At 40.8% G+C, this 20,211-nt stretch overlaps 1 protein-coding gene across 7 annotated transcripts in view; it reads right to left on the minus strand.

Moving 5' to 3' along the window:
• Positions 1–4,251: 4,251 nt before the first annotated feature.
• Positions 4,252–20,211, minus strand: part of FECH (ferrochelatase) — a 36,156-nt gene continuing 20,196 nt past the window's right edge. For 4 of the 7 annotated variants that reach the window (XM_022584404.3, XM_089895245.1, XM_030762027.2 and 1 more), the window contains 6 exons: positions 18,703–18,809; positions 15,189–15,287; positions 11,713–11,820; positions 11,138–11,302; positions 6,923–6,982; positions 4,252–6,459 (listed from right to left, as the gene is read on the minus strand). In XM_022584404.3, coding sequence (XP_022440112.1) covers positions 6,325–6,459; positions 6,923–6,982; positions 11,138–11,302; positions 11,713–11,820; positions 15,189–15,287; positions 18,703–18,809 — 674 coding nt within the window. In that variant the 3' untranslated portion in view covers positions 4,252–6,324. The other 3 variants (XM_089895249.1, XM_089895248.1, XM_089895247.1) reach the window with 3 other exon arrangements.

Consider the following 20,211-nt stretch of genomic DNA (forward strand, 5'->3'; position numbering starts at 1 on the left):
TAGATCGGAAGGACCATCTACCCCAAATGAGGGCAGCTTAGAAAAAGAACAACACGGTTTACTTCTTACACGGTACTGTGGACACAGAGGTGCATTCGACTGTCATCCTTGACACCTCTTTCCAGCGTTTCCCAACCTTTTTCAGGCAGAACACAGGTCAGATCCTGCTTTGTATGTGCTGCTCTGAGGAGCCTGGAACAATACTGTTCTGATGGCCAGAGATGAACATTCTGGGAGGTCAGGCCAGTGTAGGCCACCCCTGTCCACCGCAAGGGCCGAGAGACCAGCAAGCAGCCAGACCACGAGAAACCTTCCCGAGCACAGGAGTCAGCAGGTTCTCCCTTACAGATATCTCTGAGTACCTATTTAATACTTAATAAACCCAACTTAAAATAATAATAGAGTCCCAACCATCAGACGCAAATCTTAGAAAGACAGAAAGATTTGAAGATGTCTCCAAAAGCAGATAAAAGGAGAGTAGAGGTTTTTAAAAATAAGAGCTTATGCTAAGATTTTTTGATAAAATGAAATCAGCATAATAACAGATTCTCTGGGACTCTGCCTGTACCTGTGAATCATGCTGAGAATTAATCCTTGGACGCTGGAAAATCCTTGTGGATGTGTAGTTTGGGGAATGTATACAAGCCCAGAACAAAGAGTCCTTTCCTCCAGCTCTCCCAACCTTCAGGTGCACGCACGCACACACACACACACACACACACACACACACACACAAAATGAACCAAGAAAGAAGGAAAGAGATCAGTAATGAGAGAGCCCACTAATGGGTTGGTTTATGTATAGAACAACAGCCCATCACTGTTCCATAAAATAATCAATCAAGCACTTAATTTTAAACATAAAAGTAAGCTGCCAGGAGACTGTTAATAGATAACCAAATAAATTAACAGTTGTAGGTGGGATTTGAAACCAGGTCAGATTTCCTTCTTCCCCAAGCTCCGAGCCCACGAGTATAAAGGGTCTCCCCAGCTGGGCACTTGATGTCACACTGTTTCCAAGTGGGAAATCCCCTTTTATCCAATATCCCCTCTCAGCAGGCTGGTCACTTCAGGGAGTTGTTCTTTGTGCGTCTTCCATAAATTTTATAACGCTGCTACTTTACAATATTGATGGGCAACTTGGCCTTGGCCCAGACCCGCAGTGGGTTAGCATGGACATGAAAACCTTCAGAAGCGCAGAAACAGGAAGGAACACATTCCCTGCTGACGTTTCTTAAAGGGACAATTGTGTAAGTGCAGTGGTTACCTGAGTTGGAGGCCGGCCCGGCTTTGATGGACGGCCCTGCCCTCTGAGAGCCACACGGCGACAGGCTGGCAGGCGGGACACACACAGGCAACTCTCAGGTACCTGCAGACCCGTAAAGGGTAAGTGAAATCCACACATAATCCCCCAAGTTGTTTAAACCTGAAACTCAACTTTCTCCCAACATTCAAACTCTTTGCAAAGTTACTGATGAAGGAGGATCGACAGCTTTAGAGTCTGTCTCTTCTCTCTCTACCTGTGACCTCCTCAGGGCAAGTGACCCAAAGTAAATGCAACAAGGAACATAAAAGGCAGGACTAGAGAATTGATCCCTGATTCCTAGAGGCTCTGTGAATGCTCTGACCTTTGAGGATAACATTCGTTCTGCCATCACATCTTCATGAAAAAACAACACAGTAAAATTCCACCTCCTAGAATAAAGTCACACTGAGAACAAGACAGCCATCGTCTGCTAACCAAGTGAGTAACACAAGTCAATAATAGCTACCATTTATTGGGCCTTTAACACACACACACACACACACACACACACACACACACACACACACACCACCCAAACACTGCACCTTACTAAATACATTGGGCATGTGATCTCATTTAATCCTCTTTTTAAAATCTGCATAAATATGCTTTGATCCAGAAAACCCACTTCTAAGGGATATTTCCTGCGGAAATGACTGAAAATATGTCCAAAGATTCTGTCTATAAGGATGTTTATCAGATATAAGCAAACCTTCGCCTCTCAGGGCCCCTGTTAGTACAACAGGCCCGTGGGATTTTTTTGGACACAACTGGCATCTTACTAAAAAGATTAAAATTTCTAGTAACCATGGGGTAGCTTCCACTCTAAAGAGACAGCGATCTACAGAGCGAGCTACCTCTCTATATATAATGAATCTGGGAACAACGCAAGTATGCGATCCACATAGACCATGTCCATCATCCCAGAAAAGTTCCATTTGAGGCAGTAGTGTTTTGGTAAATGGTCACCAACCAGCTCTCTGAAAAAACAATCTATACGTACATGTGTGTATGTTTATTATAACTTTTACCAGTATAAAAGATATAGGATGCACAATTTACAAGTAATAATAAAATACATAATTCTCTTTACCGTAAATTCCATATAATCAATTCTCAAAGAATGCTTTCGTTGACTTTTATCAAGCTCTCGCATCTGTAGCCACCCTATATAGTTCTGCCATGAATGCTGATGTTTTCATTTACATTAATGAGTGATACAAACGTAAAACAACTTTGTATATCAAAACTTCACTTGGATAAATCGGCTATTAGTTTTCACATAATGGGAGGATATTTCCTCAAATTTTCGTGCTATTCACGATGTAATGGCTGGAGACATGACAACTTTTAATATGTATGAACATTTTTTCCACCACTTTAAGTCTAGGTAATCAACAAAACAATCAAGGAAGCCCTAAGTTGTAGTATTTGCTGATTTCCAAACGTAAATAGCCCTACTGTAGCCAATTTCAAGCTACCAACACAGTCACTGAACAAAGCTGGAGACGTACAGTAGCTCATCATCATTATATAGTATTTTCACCATATAGGTGTCATAAGCATAAATAACCTCTAGAATAAAGATGATAAAATATAGTAAAATAATAGGGAAATGATTTTTGAGTATTTGTTACTTTTTAAAATATAATTAAACTGTAAGATATAACACTTTTAATAATTGCTATGTGTAACAACCTGAAATTTTAACAATTGGCCAGCAAGCCCCTGCTTGTATGCCTGTGCAGTTAATCCCATCTCATGTATATAATTTTTTTTTAAATACGGAAAAGGTAAAAATACCTCATGAATTCTCAGGGTAAAATCTATTACTTCTTAATATGTCAGGAAAGTAAAGCTTCAACCCCTTGGGGAGAGTGGAAGGAAAAAAGCCGGCTTGCACGATTTCATTTCAGGAGCAGGCTGCTGAGAGAGCACCTGGAACATCAGAGTGACAGCTGTCAAACAACCAGAAACAGGACCCGGCAACTCCTGCCCAAGGGCTTATAACACAGGTTCAAACCAGGCTTTTTTCCAAAGATGTTTTTAATTCCAACATCCCTCCTAATGGCTTACCGTAGACTAATTTAGCCAGGAGCTGTTAATGCTAAAAATGGAAGCTAATGATTTCAGCTAAAAACGATTAAGCCGACACTATCAGAGTGTATTGTAAGAAACTGATTATCACGGGTGCATTTGTTTTCCACCTCCTCTTCCCTGTAGAAAGGCTTAATAAGATTCCCACAGCAAAAGCAGAACCACTTCTTCCTCTCCTGGGAGTCTAGATTGTGAATGTGTTCTCTGGAGGTCACCCACTCCCCAGAGCCCTCCTAAGACTCATCTCACGCTGGGAGCCATGGTTCCGCTAAAGGGCGCCCACTGCCGTTGCTTGTCACGTTGGTGCCATCCAGCGAATATTGACAGCATCAGCTTCTTTCTCTGGACTGCCCACCGGTACCCACCACTCACCTCGGTGCCTTATGGCTTGGCACACTTTATACTTTCCAAAATAAGTGTATTAAGAAAAGAAGCATGTCTTTTAAGGCAAAGATTAGATAATAGTCATACCACACAACTGTCCAGCTGGAAGAAATCTAGCAAAAAAAAAAAAAGATCAAGTTTTCAGGTGCCACTGTTTGAATTAACCAGGAATGTTAGAAAGCAAGCATACAAAACTTCAATATAATTATGACATGATTAAATATTTCAACTGGCAATGATTTAAGCAGAATTCAGGTTTCTTGAGCCATCCAATATTCAGGCTTAATTCATTTGATGTACATTCCCTGAAACCTTATGATGCTAGCTTCTATAAAAAGAAAGCTGAATGTCACAGAAGGCCATCTGGACTGGGAGAAGTTACTGAAGGGGTTTTTTTACAATGGAATCTCTATTATTAGGCAATTAGAACAACACTCCTAGGAATGAAATTTACAAAGTCTGGGGTACAACCTTGATGAAATGTTTTTAATTTTATAATTTTTAGAAATAAGGAAAGAAAAGATTAGCTTTTGTCTTTCTCTGAGGATTTCCATATTAAGACGGAGAAACTGAACGACCTTATTTAGGACACTAGTTTTGGGGTCAACTCAGAATTTTCTTTTTCCAGCTTGCAACATCTCAATGAATTTCCCATTTCCACCCAATGTTGGGAAGCATGTTCCTGGGCCATCTTCAGGATCCGACAGAAGGGGTTTTATAGGCTGGGTTGAGAGCTTAGAGATGCAGTACCAAGGGTGCAGTCAAGGGCTCTAGGCTTACACACCAGCGCACGTGTACACACACAAATGTTAGTTCTTTCTTATGGCCGCCAGCTTTAAACTCTGCCCTCTGGCTAACACACGAGTTGCTCCTTACGCCATCCCGCCAAGGTCACTCAAAGCCTACCTTGAACCTAGTCCCCCCAAAGTGCGTGGAAACAGAAGAGGAAAATTCTAAACAACTGTCTATGCCTTGTACCCTCTTCTGGAAACACAATCTACTAAAAGGAAAGCCAATTTGGAAAAAAAAAAGTGTAGATGCTACTCAAATTTCAGAGCTGTTATCAGTGTGGGAAAACTATTAACTAACGTGGATGGCATGTTACTTTTCTTGTACTACCAAGTAAATTCCTCTTATTTAATAATTTTGATTAGTAATGAATTTGGATTACTTTTGATTTAACAGAGAGAATGAATCAGACTGGTTAAAACCTTAATGATGTCATATTTATTAATATAGTAAATACTGAATATAGAAGATCTATGACTCCACTAATACTTTCACTGGCTTAAATAAAAAAAAAAGAAAGGCACTTTCAAAGAACAAAGTTGTAAGGCTTAAAGGAAAGAGAAAGTAATTATTACAAATTCACTATGGATCCATCAGAGATTTTTAAAATCCATATAAATCCAGGTATAGAAGATCTGACTCTGATCCTACATTATTTCTACATTTTAGGACAACTTTTCACTCACAAATTCAAGGTTACAATGGCATCTAAGATATCCACAGGAAAAGACTAACATGAAATACAATAATATGAATCATATTTGTTGCATTAGAGTGGTTATTTTCCTTTTCTCTATTTTTTAAATTTCCTATAGCACGGTTATATAATTTTTATAATAAAAATTGTAAATTAAGAATTTGAGGTTACCAAACATCGTTGACTTTATAAAATAAATCTTCAAACAAATATGTGGAAAGGGGACATTCAACCAAGATGAAGAAGATGCTCAATGGAAATGTCCACGAGGTCCTGAGAGGAGCTCTGGACATGAAGCCCTTCATTAGCATTTCCAGCCCCCCTCTCCTGTGGCACCAACGATTCCCACCAAGGTGGGGATGACAAATGCGGGATTGCTACACGTTTATCAGCCCTGTGTGCCTGGGGAATCTCAAAGCACTTTAGGAACCTACACTTGATTCGGTTTCATGGTGAGGAAAGTGAGGTTCACATACAAGGACCAAAATGACCGATTACTAGTGACGTCACCGGCAAGAGCAGCCACTGTAGGAACCACATCACCGGACCAGCATCCTGTAACCCACGGGCTGACGGAAAGATTAGGTACCCTTTCTTTTTTCAAATTATATTTCATTTACTCAACTATGTTCACTTTAAAAAACAAGTATGAGATTGTAAACAGACCTCACTCACTCTGACAGCCCCACAGAGGGCACTCTCCGTACCCCTGCAGGGGTTTTGGGGGGCAATAAAACCAAAATCGGTATTGAAAATACGTGTGCATCTCATAAGATAAATTTTTAAAACTCATTTTTAAAATAGCCTAGTGGACATTCCAAACTAGTAACTTAACCCAGAGAGGGGAACTATAAATGCTTACTGTATTGGTCTATAAAAATACCCCTCAATAAGGATTTCAGAGTCCATTCCTCAAGAAGGTACACAATTTGTGGCCAAAGGCTACGCCCACATCAATGTGACTCCCTCCCTAATGCTAAATACATCCTCCTCCACCTCGGAGGTGTCTGGAGGCTGGGCACCTGCCAAACCCCCGCGGCGCCCTGGCGGGGTCACAGCTGCTGGCTGCTGAAGAAGGACTTGGTCTCCCTGCAGACGGGATTCACGCAGAGCGGGCAGCTCAGGGTCAGCTGCGTGGAGCAGCGCTCGTTGGACTGGATGTGTGAGTGCACCAAGTCGGCCAGGGCCTGGAGACAGACAACAAGCAGGAGAGACCCATCAGCAGCAGAGCGGCCGCAGCTTCCCACACCTCCCCTCGCCCATCTCCCCAGAGGAGCCACTTTCTTTTCATTCAAAACCTATGAACCCTTTGAACCCAATTCTATGATGTCTTCCTTTCTTAAGAATTCTCAGCTTAGAGAAAAATTTCAAATACAGGTTTTAGAAAAGGAAATCCTCTCACCCCACCTGCTGAACCTTGTCTCTGAAAGGCAGATTTTTAATTAGACATAGTGATAGATGGGTAGAAATAAGAAAACGGGGGCTCTCTAAAGGAGAAAAGAGCGAGAGCATAAGGGATTCGATTTTATTTTTGTAATTAATTGGAACTCAAAATGTTCTAATATGTGAGAAAACCAATATTCTGTAAGAGTTTCTCAGAGGACTGCTCTCCAACATGTTCTACTAAAATGGTTGTAACGCTAGAGATACCTTCGAGAACAGTGGATTTCCATTAAGAGACTCTGCTCTTCTGATGTTTTCAACCCCACACTGAAATCAAATGAGAAAAGGGAGGAAAAATACATACACGTTTTATTTTCCTTTTATTTTTTTTTAAAGAAACTGCTACAAAAAATAAAATAAATAAATAAACACACATACACAAACACAACTCGAAGTCTTAGTACCAAAGTGTTCCCAGACTACCCAGAAATGAAAAACAGTCCGGGGACCAGACATAGTTGCTGATTTTCACCCGTTTATATTAAAATTGCTCTTCAATTTCTATTCCTTCCCTCATCGCATTACCTTCCCATGGGTGCTTTGTTTCCAAACCATTTTTGAGGTTTGTATCTGATAGAATACTCAAGTAATTTAAATCTGCTTACCATTCTTATTTTAGTCTACCTTTCTAATGCATACTTTTACAGATTCTACCTAAGCAGAATGTTGCTTTAATGACTTAAATTTTTACACGTTTTGATTCCAAGTGCCAAAAGAGGTAAATTAATTTAATGTATATTGAAACTAGATTGGATCCAATACGCAGAGTTGGGTTTTTAAATATATTCTTACATAGAAAAATCTAAATTAAAAACCTAAGGATTGTTTACAACCATCCCTGCTCCCCTCTCCAAAAATATCCAGTTGATTCCAGCTAATTATCCCCCAAATAACTGAGAAGTATCTAATTCTTATTTACTCAGGTAGCTAGGATCTTCTCTTTCCCTTTCTGAAATGCTGATGGCTTTTTTGTTGCTTTATCTTTTAAGTTAGAAGACTGGGAAGGGGAAAATGGTGAGATTCAGCAAACACATAGTTCTCAATTTAAAAAGAGATTGATCATATTCCAAAACTTCATGTAGAAGTAACAGCAGGATAACCAGTTGGTCAGTGTTCTCAAACTGTTTTTTTCTTTCTGGCCACACTGCACGGCATGCAGGATCTTAGTTCCCCGAGCAGGGATCGAACCCGTGCCCCCTGCAGTGGAAGTGAGGAGCCTTAACCACTGGACCACCAGGGGAGTCCCAAGTGTTCTCAAACACTGTTCATGGGAGACTTAAAGGATGTATTTCTGTAGGACAATCCAATAAAATATGTATCAACATTTACATTCCATTGCTAGGAATTATTTCTAAGAAAATAATTGGAAAAATGATGTTTATTACAGAGCAGTTTATGAAAGCAAAAAATTAGAAACATCTTAAATGTATACCTCCTAGAGAAATGGAAATAAAAACAAAAATAAACAAATGGGACCTAATGAAACTTCAAAGCTTTTGCACAGAAAAGGAAACCATAAACAAGACCAAAAGACAACCCTCAGAATGGGAGATAATATTTGCAAATGAAGCAACTGACAAAGGATTAATCTCCAAAATTTATAAGCAGCTCATGCAGCTCAATAACAAAAAGACAAACAACCCAATCCAAAAATGGACAGAAGACCTAAATAGACATTTCTCCAAAGAAGATATACAGAGTGCCAACAAACACATGAAAGAATGTTCAACATCATTAATCATTAGAGAAATGCAAATCAAAACTACAATGAGATATCATCTCACACCAGCCAGAATGGCCATCACCAAAAAATCTAGAAACAATAAATGCTGGAGAGGGTGTGGAGAAAAGGGAACACTCTTGCACTGCTGGTGGGAATGTGAATTGGTACAGCCACTATGGAGAACAGTATGGAGGTTCCTTAAAAAATTACAGATAGAACTACCATATGACCCAGCAATCCCACTACTGGGCATATACCCTGAGAAAACCATAATTCAAAAAGAGTCATGTGCCAAAATGTTCATTGCAGCTCTATTTACAATAGCCCAGAGATGGAAACAACCTAATTGCCCATCATCGGATGAATGGATAAAGAAGATGTGGCACATATATACAATGGAATATTACTCAGCCATAAAAAGAAACGAAATTGAGCTATTTGTAATGAGGTGGATGGACCTAGAGTCTGTCATACAGAGTGAAGTAAGTCAGAAAGAGAAAGACAAATACCGTATGCTAACACACATATATGGAATTTAAGAAAAAAAAAATGTCATGAAGAACCTAGGGATAAGACAGGAATAAAGACACAGACCTACTAGAGAATGGACTTGAGGATATGGGGAGGAGGAAGGGTAAGCTGTGACAAAGTGAGAGAGTGGCATGGACATACATACACTATCAAACGTAAAATAGCTAGCTAGTGGGAAGCAGCCACATAGCACGGGGAGATCAGCTCGGTGCTTTGTGACCACCTAGAGGGGTGGGATAGGGAGGGCGGGAGGGAGACACAAGAGGGAAGAGATATGGGGACATATGTATATGTATAACTGATTCACTTTGTTACAAAGCAGAAACTAACACACCATTGTAAAGCGATTATACTCCAATAAAGATGTAAAAAAAAAAAAGAAAAAGTATACTAATACATTTTTAATGTATACATAATACATTTTTAAGAGGAAAAAAAGTTACAAGAACAGTGTGAATAAAATACCATTTTTACTAAATGTGTAGAAGAATACCACTTTCATTAAGATACACGCACATTTAGAGGGAAAAGGGGACTTATTTTTAACAAAATATTAACATATCTCTCAGGGGTAAGAGTCTGGGTGAGTTCTACTCTCTATGTCACACTTCTCTGAAATGAGTTCTTTATTATTTTTATTATCAAAAAGCAATAATTTCTATTTTGGGCAAAAATTTCAAACTACTTTTTAGAGAAAGTTAACAGTTTGAAATGTAGTGTATTCTCCCTTCAAAATAAGGAAATTAATTGTAGTAGATGGTTTTCTTTATTCTCTATATAGGCTAATATATTAGTCACTAATAATCCATTTGATTACTAAGGAATGACCTCAGTTTGGTTATATGAATGAATGTGAATTATCATGCAATACAAACAAAAATTTGTTTTCCAAATACACTGGTATGAACTACCATTGCACTTCAGTTTTCTAGCAAGGTCACCATTAGCCAAGGTCATTGCTGGGATATAGAAGGCATCATTTTTTTGTTTTGTTTTGGCTGTGCCACATGGCATGTGGGATCTTAGTTCCCCAACCAGAGATTGTCTGTATCTGTAGTGGAAGTGCAGGGTCTTAACCACTGGACTGCTGGGGAAGTCCCTAGAAGGCATCGGCAAATGAAGTCCATAGACAACCCTACAACCTCATGTTAGCCAACTACAACTTCCCCATAAATTCCTTATCAGAACTACTGACAACTAACTTAGGCACCCTCTACCTTCATCAATGTGTGACTGATGACCAGTACATCCGTACAAAAACCTGTGGGGTCGGGTGCTGCTGAAGCTCTCCCCCAGTCCACTCTCCACCCTTCCTTGCACCTGCCACCTGGTCCCAGAGAGGGTGAAGTATCCTCCGAGGCCGGGGCCCCATCCATCACACGTGGGGTGACCAGGGCCAAGAGATCTGGTGGAAGATGAGAGGGAAGGGCTCCTTGGGTCCCAAGGGTTCCACAATTCCCATAGAAACAATGCTAAGAAGTGGACTCAGGTTTCAGGCCGGCCCTCAGAAGCCCCGAGATGGGTCAACAATAGTTTTTCTCCATGTGAATGACAATCACATCCATCTTACATTACAAGACAACTCGGAATGGTATTTGTTATTTCAATAATCAGACTGATCACAACAGAGTAGCAAAGAGCTAATTAAGTGAGTGCATACAGAGGTCAAGGGAGTTACACATACTGTTCCAGTGTTCATTCCACGCCCTTCTCTTAAATGGCGATGACTCCTATGTGCCTCGAAACCCAACCAGAAGCAGTGTAACAGCCCAAGTAAAGGGCACTCTTAGGCGAAGAAGAGGAATTATAGAACAAGAAAATTCTTTTCCTCCAAACTGGTGAGAAGTACAATTATTTTTTTTTTAAGGAAATGTAGTTTTTATTACTTTCAAGGGGTATAGTAACTCAAACTAAACAAAATGATATCGCCTGCAGTGATCCCTGGGCTGCCTGGTTTCACAAAGGCACAAGAGTGCTTTCCCACTGCAAACATGCGATTAAGTTGATGTGTTCGGATCAGTACTCAGATGAAGTATTATTCAGAACAATGAGGCCACAGTACCTGCAAACATATATACTGAACAATAGTTTTGAATGACACAATTAGATCACTGCAGAGAGAGTTTCCTTTTAAAACAAATCACAATGGGATTGATAACCACACTTACCTCGCTGGCTAGAACTTGAGAGTATTCGATGTCCAGTTCATACAGTGTTTCAATGTGATCGCTGGTAAATGCTATCGGAACCAAAAGGATGTTCTTCCTCCCCCGCTCACAAAGCCCTCTAATGGCCTCGTTTGTCAGAGGACCCAGCCAGGGCATCGGGCCAACCTGTGAGAAAGGAGGATGAATGCACACAGGGACCCATGTCTCACCACAGCCCACTGCCCTGGACATACACACACCTCCCTGTAAGAGTGAGGGCCACGTTTTACACCTTCTCTAATGGGTTCTGGTATTTCTATATTAAGCTTGAATCCTTCTCGAAATTGGCAAAATATAACAATTCCTATGATTACAATTAAAAATCTATTGTTTCAATGGAATCGAGGAATTCCAGTAGTCACTTGATTTTCCCTCCTTCTTATTTGCTTGCAGAGTTCTTTCTGCTCATGGGAGCAGTCAGGTTACAGAACATTCTGCCTACGTGAAAGGGCCAAATCTAATCATTTTATAACTATGTCCTAAAATACACATCCTCAAGAGAGCTGACTGCCTGCAGATGTGTGGAAGCCACCTACCTTGGACTGCCAAACCAGCCTGTAGGGATTGGAGTAACCCAGCTTATCCATGACTCTCTGGACAGTGGCGCCCACCTCCTGAGGATAGGGGTCCCCTCTGTTGACCACCTGCAACAGAGACACGGGTGTTCAGTCACCAACACCGTGAAGGGTTCTGAGAGCCTTGGACTATGCGGTGAGGTGGCGTGAGTCCTGGACCTGAGGCCGCCCCTTGTCTTCTGCGCTAACGACCATGCCATCTGAGCTCAACGCCCAACTTCCTTGGATCAATTTCATCAGCCAAAGGAGAACACTGTACTCAATCATCTCTAAGGTCCGTAGGAACATGTCAAATTCTGTGTCCATGTTATTCATGGGAGATTGACAATGTATGACGATGGAGGATGGGTTTCTTCAATCCCCCATCTGAAATAGGGAAAATGAGACAGAAAAGCTGGGAAGGAAGAGGCAACAAGGGATGGGCCTTCACTCTTGGTAGTCACCTGAGGGGCTGATTTTATTTCATTTTATTTTATTTTTATTTTTGGCTGCGCTGCACACCTTGTGGGATCTCAGTTCCCCAACCAGGGATTGAACCCGGGCCACGACAGTGAAAGCCTGGAATCCTAACCACTAGGCCACCAGGGAACTCCCTGATTTTAGAAATGAAATTGAAAGAGTGCTGTACGGGGCTTCCCTGGTGGCGCAGTGGTTGAGAGTCCGCCTGCCGATGCAGGGGACACGGGTTCGTGCCCCGGTCCGGGAGGATCCCACATGCCGTGGAGCGGCTGGGCCCGTGAGCCATGGCCGCTGAGCCTGCGCGTCCGGGTCCTGTGCTCCGCAACGGGAGAGGCCACAACAGTAAGAGGCCCGCGTACTGCAAAAAAGAAAAACAAAAGAAAGAGTGCTGTACAGACAGTGTGAGTCTATGGGGACCAGGTGGACACAGGGTAAACACTAGTGGAAGAAGAGAAAGAAGCGGCACGCGGGCTCAGACTCCAGGCTCCTCAAGAGCATGGCCTGTGTCTTCTAATCCCTTTTCCCCACTCTTCCCACAACAGCGGACCATGGCAATGCTTTGTGCACAGTGTCTGTAAATGCTACTCACAGCCAGAACAGCTTGCTAATACCTCTGAAAATGTTCAGTAGAAGTGTTACTTTTACTTCTTTAATATTTAGCCCCCTTATCCTGCTTTATTTCTTCCCAAAGCACTTATTACCTCCTAATATTCCAGATTATTTTCTTATGTATTATGTTTATCATCTGTCCCCCTTCCCCCATTCTCTGGAGGCAAAGATTTCTGTCTATTTTGTTCACTCCCATATCTTATGATAGAGGATAGAAGACTGCCTGGAATATAGTAGGTGTTCAACAAACATTGTCGAAATAAAATGATGAACCTTTTCATGATATTATTAAAAGTTAGTTTGCCATTAGAAACATAAATGTAGAAGGAATGAGGGAAATATAAAGTCGCCATTAGAACAGCACAGAAATATCCACTGATGGAGGCTAAAATTAGTGGGCAAAAGTCTGAGGAACAACAAGATATTTGCACGGTCTCAAAGTAGCTTGCCTAAGATATTTGTAATTACAGAGAGAAAAATAGTGACCTTATAACGGACAAATCCAGAAGATACCACCTTAGACAAATGACCAGGGATCACGTCACAAGTAGTAAAACATACTGCCAGCATGTTCCCCTGATATGCTACACTGAGGACAGACCACCCCAGGGTTTTTTTTTCCTGATAATACACGACCTCAGTCTAATCATGAGAAAATACCAGACAAATCCAAATGGAGGAGCATGCTACAAAATAACTAACATTCTACCAAAATCTCTCTTCAAAAATATCAAGGTCATGAAAGACAAGGAAAGTATGAGGAGCTGTCACAGACTGGAGGATCCTGAGGAGACGTGACAAGTAAATGCCATGTAAGATCCTGGATTGGATCCTGGAACAGAAAAGGGACAACTGAGGAAGAAGTGGTGACATCTGAGTAAGGCCTTCAGGTAACAGCACTGTACCGCCGTTCAGTCCTTAGTTTTGATCACTGGACTCTGGTTATGTGAGATGTCAACATTAGGAGAAGCTAAGGGAACACTGTACTATTTTTGCAACTTTTCTGTAAGTCTAAAATGACTTCAACATAATACGTTTTTAAAAAGTCATTAGAAGCGAATGCAGGGGAGAACGAAGAGCTTGTGAGAACAGTTTTCTTGCTCGACAATCCCTCTGCCTTCCCTACCCCATCCTTATCCTCCTGACTTCATGGTATTTCTCAGTCTCACCCAAGACCCTGGGCAGCAAAAAACCCCCAAATAAACAAATCTGGAAGCAGCATCTTCAGTCCTTGAGGGGAAGAACGGGAAGTGAAGTGAGAGACAGAGGAGAGAAGGCAGCACCTGGAATCGTTCCCGTATAAAAACGTGCTTCCTCCTTTCCTGGCTAGAGAGCTTCCCTTCTGGCACTTCAGACACGGCCTCATCACACACAGGACGGTTATAAAAAGGAGAAGGACAGAGCAAGAGGATGGACATGTGAAGAGAATTTGCATGGGACCAGAAAAGAGAACAGGCAGGCTTCCAGAAGAGAGAAATTTCTCTCCAGAGCTACCTACTGCTGAACCTGGCACCGCTTAGGTGACATGCGGGAGAGAGAAGCTGCAACGGGCTTGCCCCTGGTGACCACCAGGTGGCAGCACAGACCAATTAGAAGCGTGTCCCCAGACACGACACTTGTATTAACTCCATTATCCCTGGAGTTAAAACCTTAATAACACCGAAGAAAATGTAATTCTCTACCGCTCCAGCTTTGAAAGCAATGTTTTTAGGGTACAATGCTGGTTCTAAGCTGATGAAACTGGCTGCTTATCCCAAGCACTTCTGTATATCATACATACACCAGCTCCATCATTCTTGTCTCCACAAATGCAACAGTGATGGCACAGATGCGGTATCTTAATGAACGCCCAGTGTAATATGAGAAACTCAGGAGCAACCAGATCATAAGTTGACACACTCTATATTCACTGGCCAAAATGTGCTCCCTAGCCTTGGCAAATTAAAAACTAATCACTTCCGGGAATTCAAACAGCCCAAGTCTTGGGAACAAAAGAATGGGGTTGAGGGCTTCCCTGGTGGCGCAGTCTACAATCCAACACCCTGAAACGTCAGGCTGAGTTCCTTCAACAGGGCAGGCAGAAAGCAGTCTCCTTTTAACTGTCCCACTTATTAAAAATTCTTATGTAGGAATATATCTTCAAGTTACCATTTTAAAGGGACTTATTAAGACAATGTCTATTCACAATAGCATAGTCTGAATGAATTGTTATTAGGCTTCAAGAAACGAGTCTAAAATTAGCACCAAGTTCAGTTTGAGATTTTAGAGTTCTTCCTTGCACTGGGCTTAGGCCAAACAGAAGCTGAGTCCATGTCACACATTTCGAAATCCTCTACCACTGGGTCATCCAACAGAATGTTCTTACTTACAGACATCGGCAGCGAGTGAGCAGAAAAAAGAATGACCACCTCGCGTCTCTTCTCAAGTGGAAAATGGTCCAGTTCTTTCAGAATGTGGTCGGCAAAGCACTGTGGGAACACCAAGAAAGGGGGATAAGGAGGGAGTGGGAAGAAAGACATGGAAGGAAAAGAAAATATTTTTTAAATGAGAGCGACACCAAAACTCTCAGAGAAGCCCTCAAACATCAGAACTGTCTTTGTAAAAAAAACTGCAAACTGTACAGTCTCTCTTGCTTTGGTTCATCATCAAAATGGCTCGTAACGGTTTCAGGGGCCTGGGGAATTTGATGGGAAACTTCTAAAGCTCGCTAATGGCTCACTGAAAATGAACGCTCTGGACGCTTCCCCTTGGGAGGCACAGGGCACACTTCCAGATGGAAAGGAAACACAGAGGGGAAGGAGAAGTTGTTTTAAGACCTCTCATTTGCTCGGCTAGCAGGAAAACAGCTTACAGGGTCTTACTAAATCTCCCTTAGCTTGGCTTTCAGGCCTATCACATTAAAATACATTAGACAGAAATAACAGAGGAATAAGAAAATGATTCTATTTTTACGACCTTTTCCTCACTGAGTCAATCTTCATGACAGCCTTCATAACAACAGATGAGAGGTTGTACAACTCTCGTTAAATCCACAGAGCGGGGAGCTGAGGCTGACTGGGGGGCCCGTTCAGCCCGCTCAGCCGCATGGCATCTGCGGAACCTGGGCTAGAACGCAGCCCCCCTTCCTCGTCACATCTCTCTCCACCAGACCAGTTAATTCCCTTCCTTAGTTGGCACGTCCCCCAGTCACAACAATAGGTGCTGAAATACCAGATCTGAAGAGGCTTTCTTTTATCTCACTCTTTAATCACTCTGTCATTTAACTTATAAAGCAAATGCTACAAAGGACATTAATGAGTCAATGGACAAAATTGGAATATGAATGTAGATTAGATAGATTTAAGTATCAATGTTAAATTTGCTGAGGTTGATTATTGTATCATTGTTATCGAAAAGAATATGCCTGCTGTTTAGGTGTAAAGGGTGGTTTTATAAGTCTGTATGTATGTGTGTGTGTGTGTGTGTGTGTGTGTGTATAAAAAACTTATTCTCAAAAGGTTCAGGAAAAAAATTATGTATACATAGACACACATACATATGCATACACACACAGAGCATGCAAATGATAAAGCAAGTGGGATAAATGTTATTAATATGTGAATCTAAACAAAGAAATGAGAGTTCCTTATACACTATTCTTAGTCTTGTAACTTTTCCAATGCTTGAAATTATTTCCAAATAAAAAGGTTTTTAAAGCATTATTAAAAAAAATTATAAAGGACAATTTACCAGAACGATGTAAATTTGTACTTGTTGGCATTTTGATATATCAGTGGTTAATACTATAGGATGAGCAAATTATTACCTAATAAATATTGGGATATTATTAATCTTTCCAGAACCCACAAAATTTGACAAATTGATGCTCTAAGGCACAAAACAGTACCTAGAGAGTTAGTTCCCTTTTCAAAATTTATAATTTACCTATAGAGTCAATGTGATAGGATTAGATACAGATAAAAGCAATATTTTCTGGCGGTCTCTGCAGTGTTTGGAGACTAAGGATGCTCAGAAAAGACTGTACAAAAGCCTAGATAAGGAGGCCCAATGCAAAGTTTAAGTAGGAGCCTGGAACATACATTTACACCAAATATCCCAACAGCTAGATACAGTAGTAAAATGACTATTTTGAGTAATTACTACCTATAATACGTATTGATAGAAATGTAGACTAAACACACAATTTTTAATTTCAGTTTTTACTTTTAGTTTTTGTTTAGTTGGGGTTTTTTTCTATTTCCACTAGATATCAAATCTCCTCACGTAATCGTCATGATACTAATAAAATCTAACCATAAATTTTTGTTTCCTCAAAATTTTAGTAGTATCTTTTCCTTTTATCATCTTGCATAACTGCAAGTAGAAACACAATTTGTTACAGCTTACAACAGACTCAGTCTTTATCAAAATAGAGGAGCCGTGGGCGAGCAGAAGTGTTCCTGAAATCATCTAAAATCCATCTGCGCTATTTTCTATGCGCAATCCCTCTGCAGAATGAAAGAAGCAGGCGGCTCTCAGAGCCTTCAATCACACTATATAGGAGGGCAGATAAATGCCTCTAAAATTCCCTTTCATTTTATGAAGGGAGACTTCCTCAGTGAAGAGACCTTTCCATCTTTCTGCTTCCCCCCTTTTCAAAGGACTGAATATTAATGCAAATCTAATTACTCCCTCAATTAGGGCAGGCAGATGCTGTGCAGATCCCTCGGTTCTCTGCGACCACATGTCAGTGCTAACCTGAAACCCCCCTTGTTTCCAATCACAGGCCTCCAAGAGCAGAACAGGCAGGCCAGGCTGGGGCTCAGGCGGTCCGGACTGGACCCAGCAAAGAGCAAACTGGGAGGGAGGTTGGGGGGGGAGGACACCACACTGAGACCAAAACTACACCCATCCCTGAGGGAAGGTGCCTCCTTTTCACTTCGCACTTTTTACTTAAAACTGGATTTCAACCTAAGCGTTAACCCTTGACAGCACCTACGGGCCTAAGGAAAACACCGTCCGCTCAGGGGCGAGCCGGCCTGCTTTCAACGATGTCTACCACCATCTAGTGGTTATCGATTTTAAGTTACTCCAGGCTTCAAAAAAGTGTTAAGCTGGTATTTTGCCAGAGACGGTCCGAGGAATGAAAAATAAACGGATGAAATCCACATCACTTAGTATTTCTTCTACCTAAACTAACTCGAAGGTAGAAATTTCCACCAACAGAACAAAATAATATTTGTTTGATCAAGGACAATAGCCAGTAGTACTCCACTATTCAAAGGGCGAAAAGGTACATAATAACACCAATTCAAAGCTTTAGAATTGTAGCTTTAACCGATTCTCCTAAAATCAAACATCTATTACTATAAATATTACAAATATAAACTACGTAGGAGAAATTTGAAATTTCTTTTAATATATGAAACTTTCTCAATTGAAATGTTAAATTTATTCTGTCTCAGAACATGTAGATATATTACCTTTAAAATTTTTAAATCTTTTGATACTTTAAAGGATTTAGAAAATAGAGGATCTGTTTGTCAGCTGTTCAGTCTATGAATGGAGATTAAATGAAACAACTCGCATAATCTTTTTTTTTTCCTCGCATAATCTTTAACGTTCTTTTGGTCACTGTGAAACACAAAACTCAAAACATAATTCTGCCATGGTCTGTAACTAATACTATTAATCTGAAGAAAGAAAAGAGTTTACCCTTTAATCTTTAAATTTATTTCCTCCTGTCATAATAAATCAAGACTCTAATACCTCTTGTTAATCCCCAGCACACAATTTAAGTAAGAGAACAGTAAGACTCGGGACACCCACAGACCAGGCAGGGACAAGAACCTGACTCACACCAGAAGCTGGGGTGACAGACGCAGCTGGCAGTGGCTGGCTTACCTGAATGAGGAGGGGGTGTGTGGGCCACCTGTCAATCGTGCTCCACTTCATCGTGGGCTTCTTGCCCACTTCATTATAGTATCTGTAAATGGCATTTAAGCTGCTGCCTGAAATATACAGGGGCCACTTAGTACACGCATGTGGGCTATGGTGAAAATAAAAAAACAGACTAGTAAAGGCAGTAATAAGTTCAAAGCAGGTAAGTCTTCTGCACTGAATCAGTCTAATTACAATCACTTCAATACTCTAAAATGCATATAGATTTAACTACCCTGCAAATGAAGATCACTAAAAAGCAATCAATTTCAATGGCCTTTCCAAGAGTATTGAGGCCACTTCTCTAGAGAAGCACAATGGCAGCGGATTTATGAAATACAAGCAGTCATTATCTGCAAGGACCAAGTCTTACAATTGAAAGCATGTTAAATTTTTTTCCCATTATGAAGGTAATCAACCCCATTTACAGAAAATGTAGGGGGTGGGAAAGAAAGCAAAAAAGAAACTGGCCGTGACCCCAGAATGCTAATACAGTCATTGTTTTCTTCTAAGGTAGTTCTTTCCAATTATTTTTCTTTACAGCTGTTTTGTTTTACAAAGTTATACTTTTTAGGACATGTGCAGTTTTGTATCCTGAGTATTTAGGGCATTTTTACTTAGTATTATGAGATGAATATTTTCCACATTACAATAAAAGCTTTATAACCATCCTTTTTAATGGCTTGTTTGATAAGAAGAGCAGCTTATTAAGGTTTCTAAGCGCACTCTCTGTTTTTACCTGCTTTATAAAATTATCATCATTCCCTAGAATAAGTTGAATGAATACCAGATCCTTACAGGTAATCTAACAAAACTTGTATTTCTAAACAAGAGACGGAAACCGTGAAAATTCGAAGACTAAGGGAAAGCAGATGGTGCCAACCCAGTGCAATCTTTTTTCTGGCCTAGAGGAGCTGGCACTGGAGCCAAGCCTTAATCCCAGGAGACTAACGCTAACATGGGGCCTCCTCTTCAATCTTCACATGGGGCAAATGCTCCAAAACATTGCCACGCTTCCCAACACCACCGGTTTCTCCATGCGAGCTATTAATCACTTAGGTCTCCAAACTCAAATGCTAGCCAGGACGAAGCCATATTTAAATCACGTGTACCCTCAGGCTAAGACTCAATTTTCAGAAGAATAAATGAGTTCCATTTTTCTGAGAATACAATGGGTCCGATAAATCCAAATTGAGTCCATTCCAGGTTCAAAAACCATCCCTCCAGAAATCACAAAGTAGTCACCACCATCTTCACATTGCAAACCACATTTCACAGGTGAACAGCATCTTCAGATGTACAGAAGGACTTCGAGAAGCCACAGCAGGTCTTCTGAATCGCTCAGAAACATGCAATGAACTATCAAAGGTAGTAATTAAGGGAAAAGCGTAACTAAAAAAATTGCATGATTAAAAAAAGTGATTGATACATAGAATATACTGGTGCTGCCACAATACGTGTCTAAATAAAACG

Source organism: Delphinapterus leucas, chromosome 14 (genome assembly GCF_059928025.1).
Source record: "Delphinapterus leucas isolate spDelLeu-1000000601 "Yukka" chromosome 14, BTC_Dleu_Yukka2, whole genome shotgun sequence".
In the NCBI taxonomy this organism is placed as follows: Eukaryota; Metazoa; Chordata; class Mammalia; order Artiodactyla; family Monodontidae; genus Delphinapterus; species Delphinapterus leucas.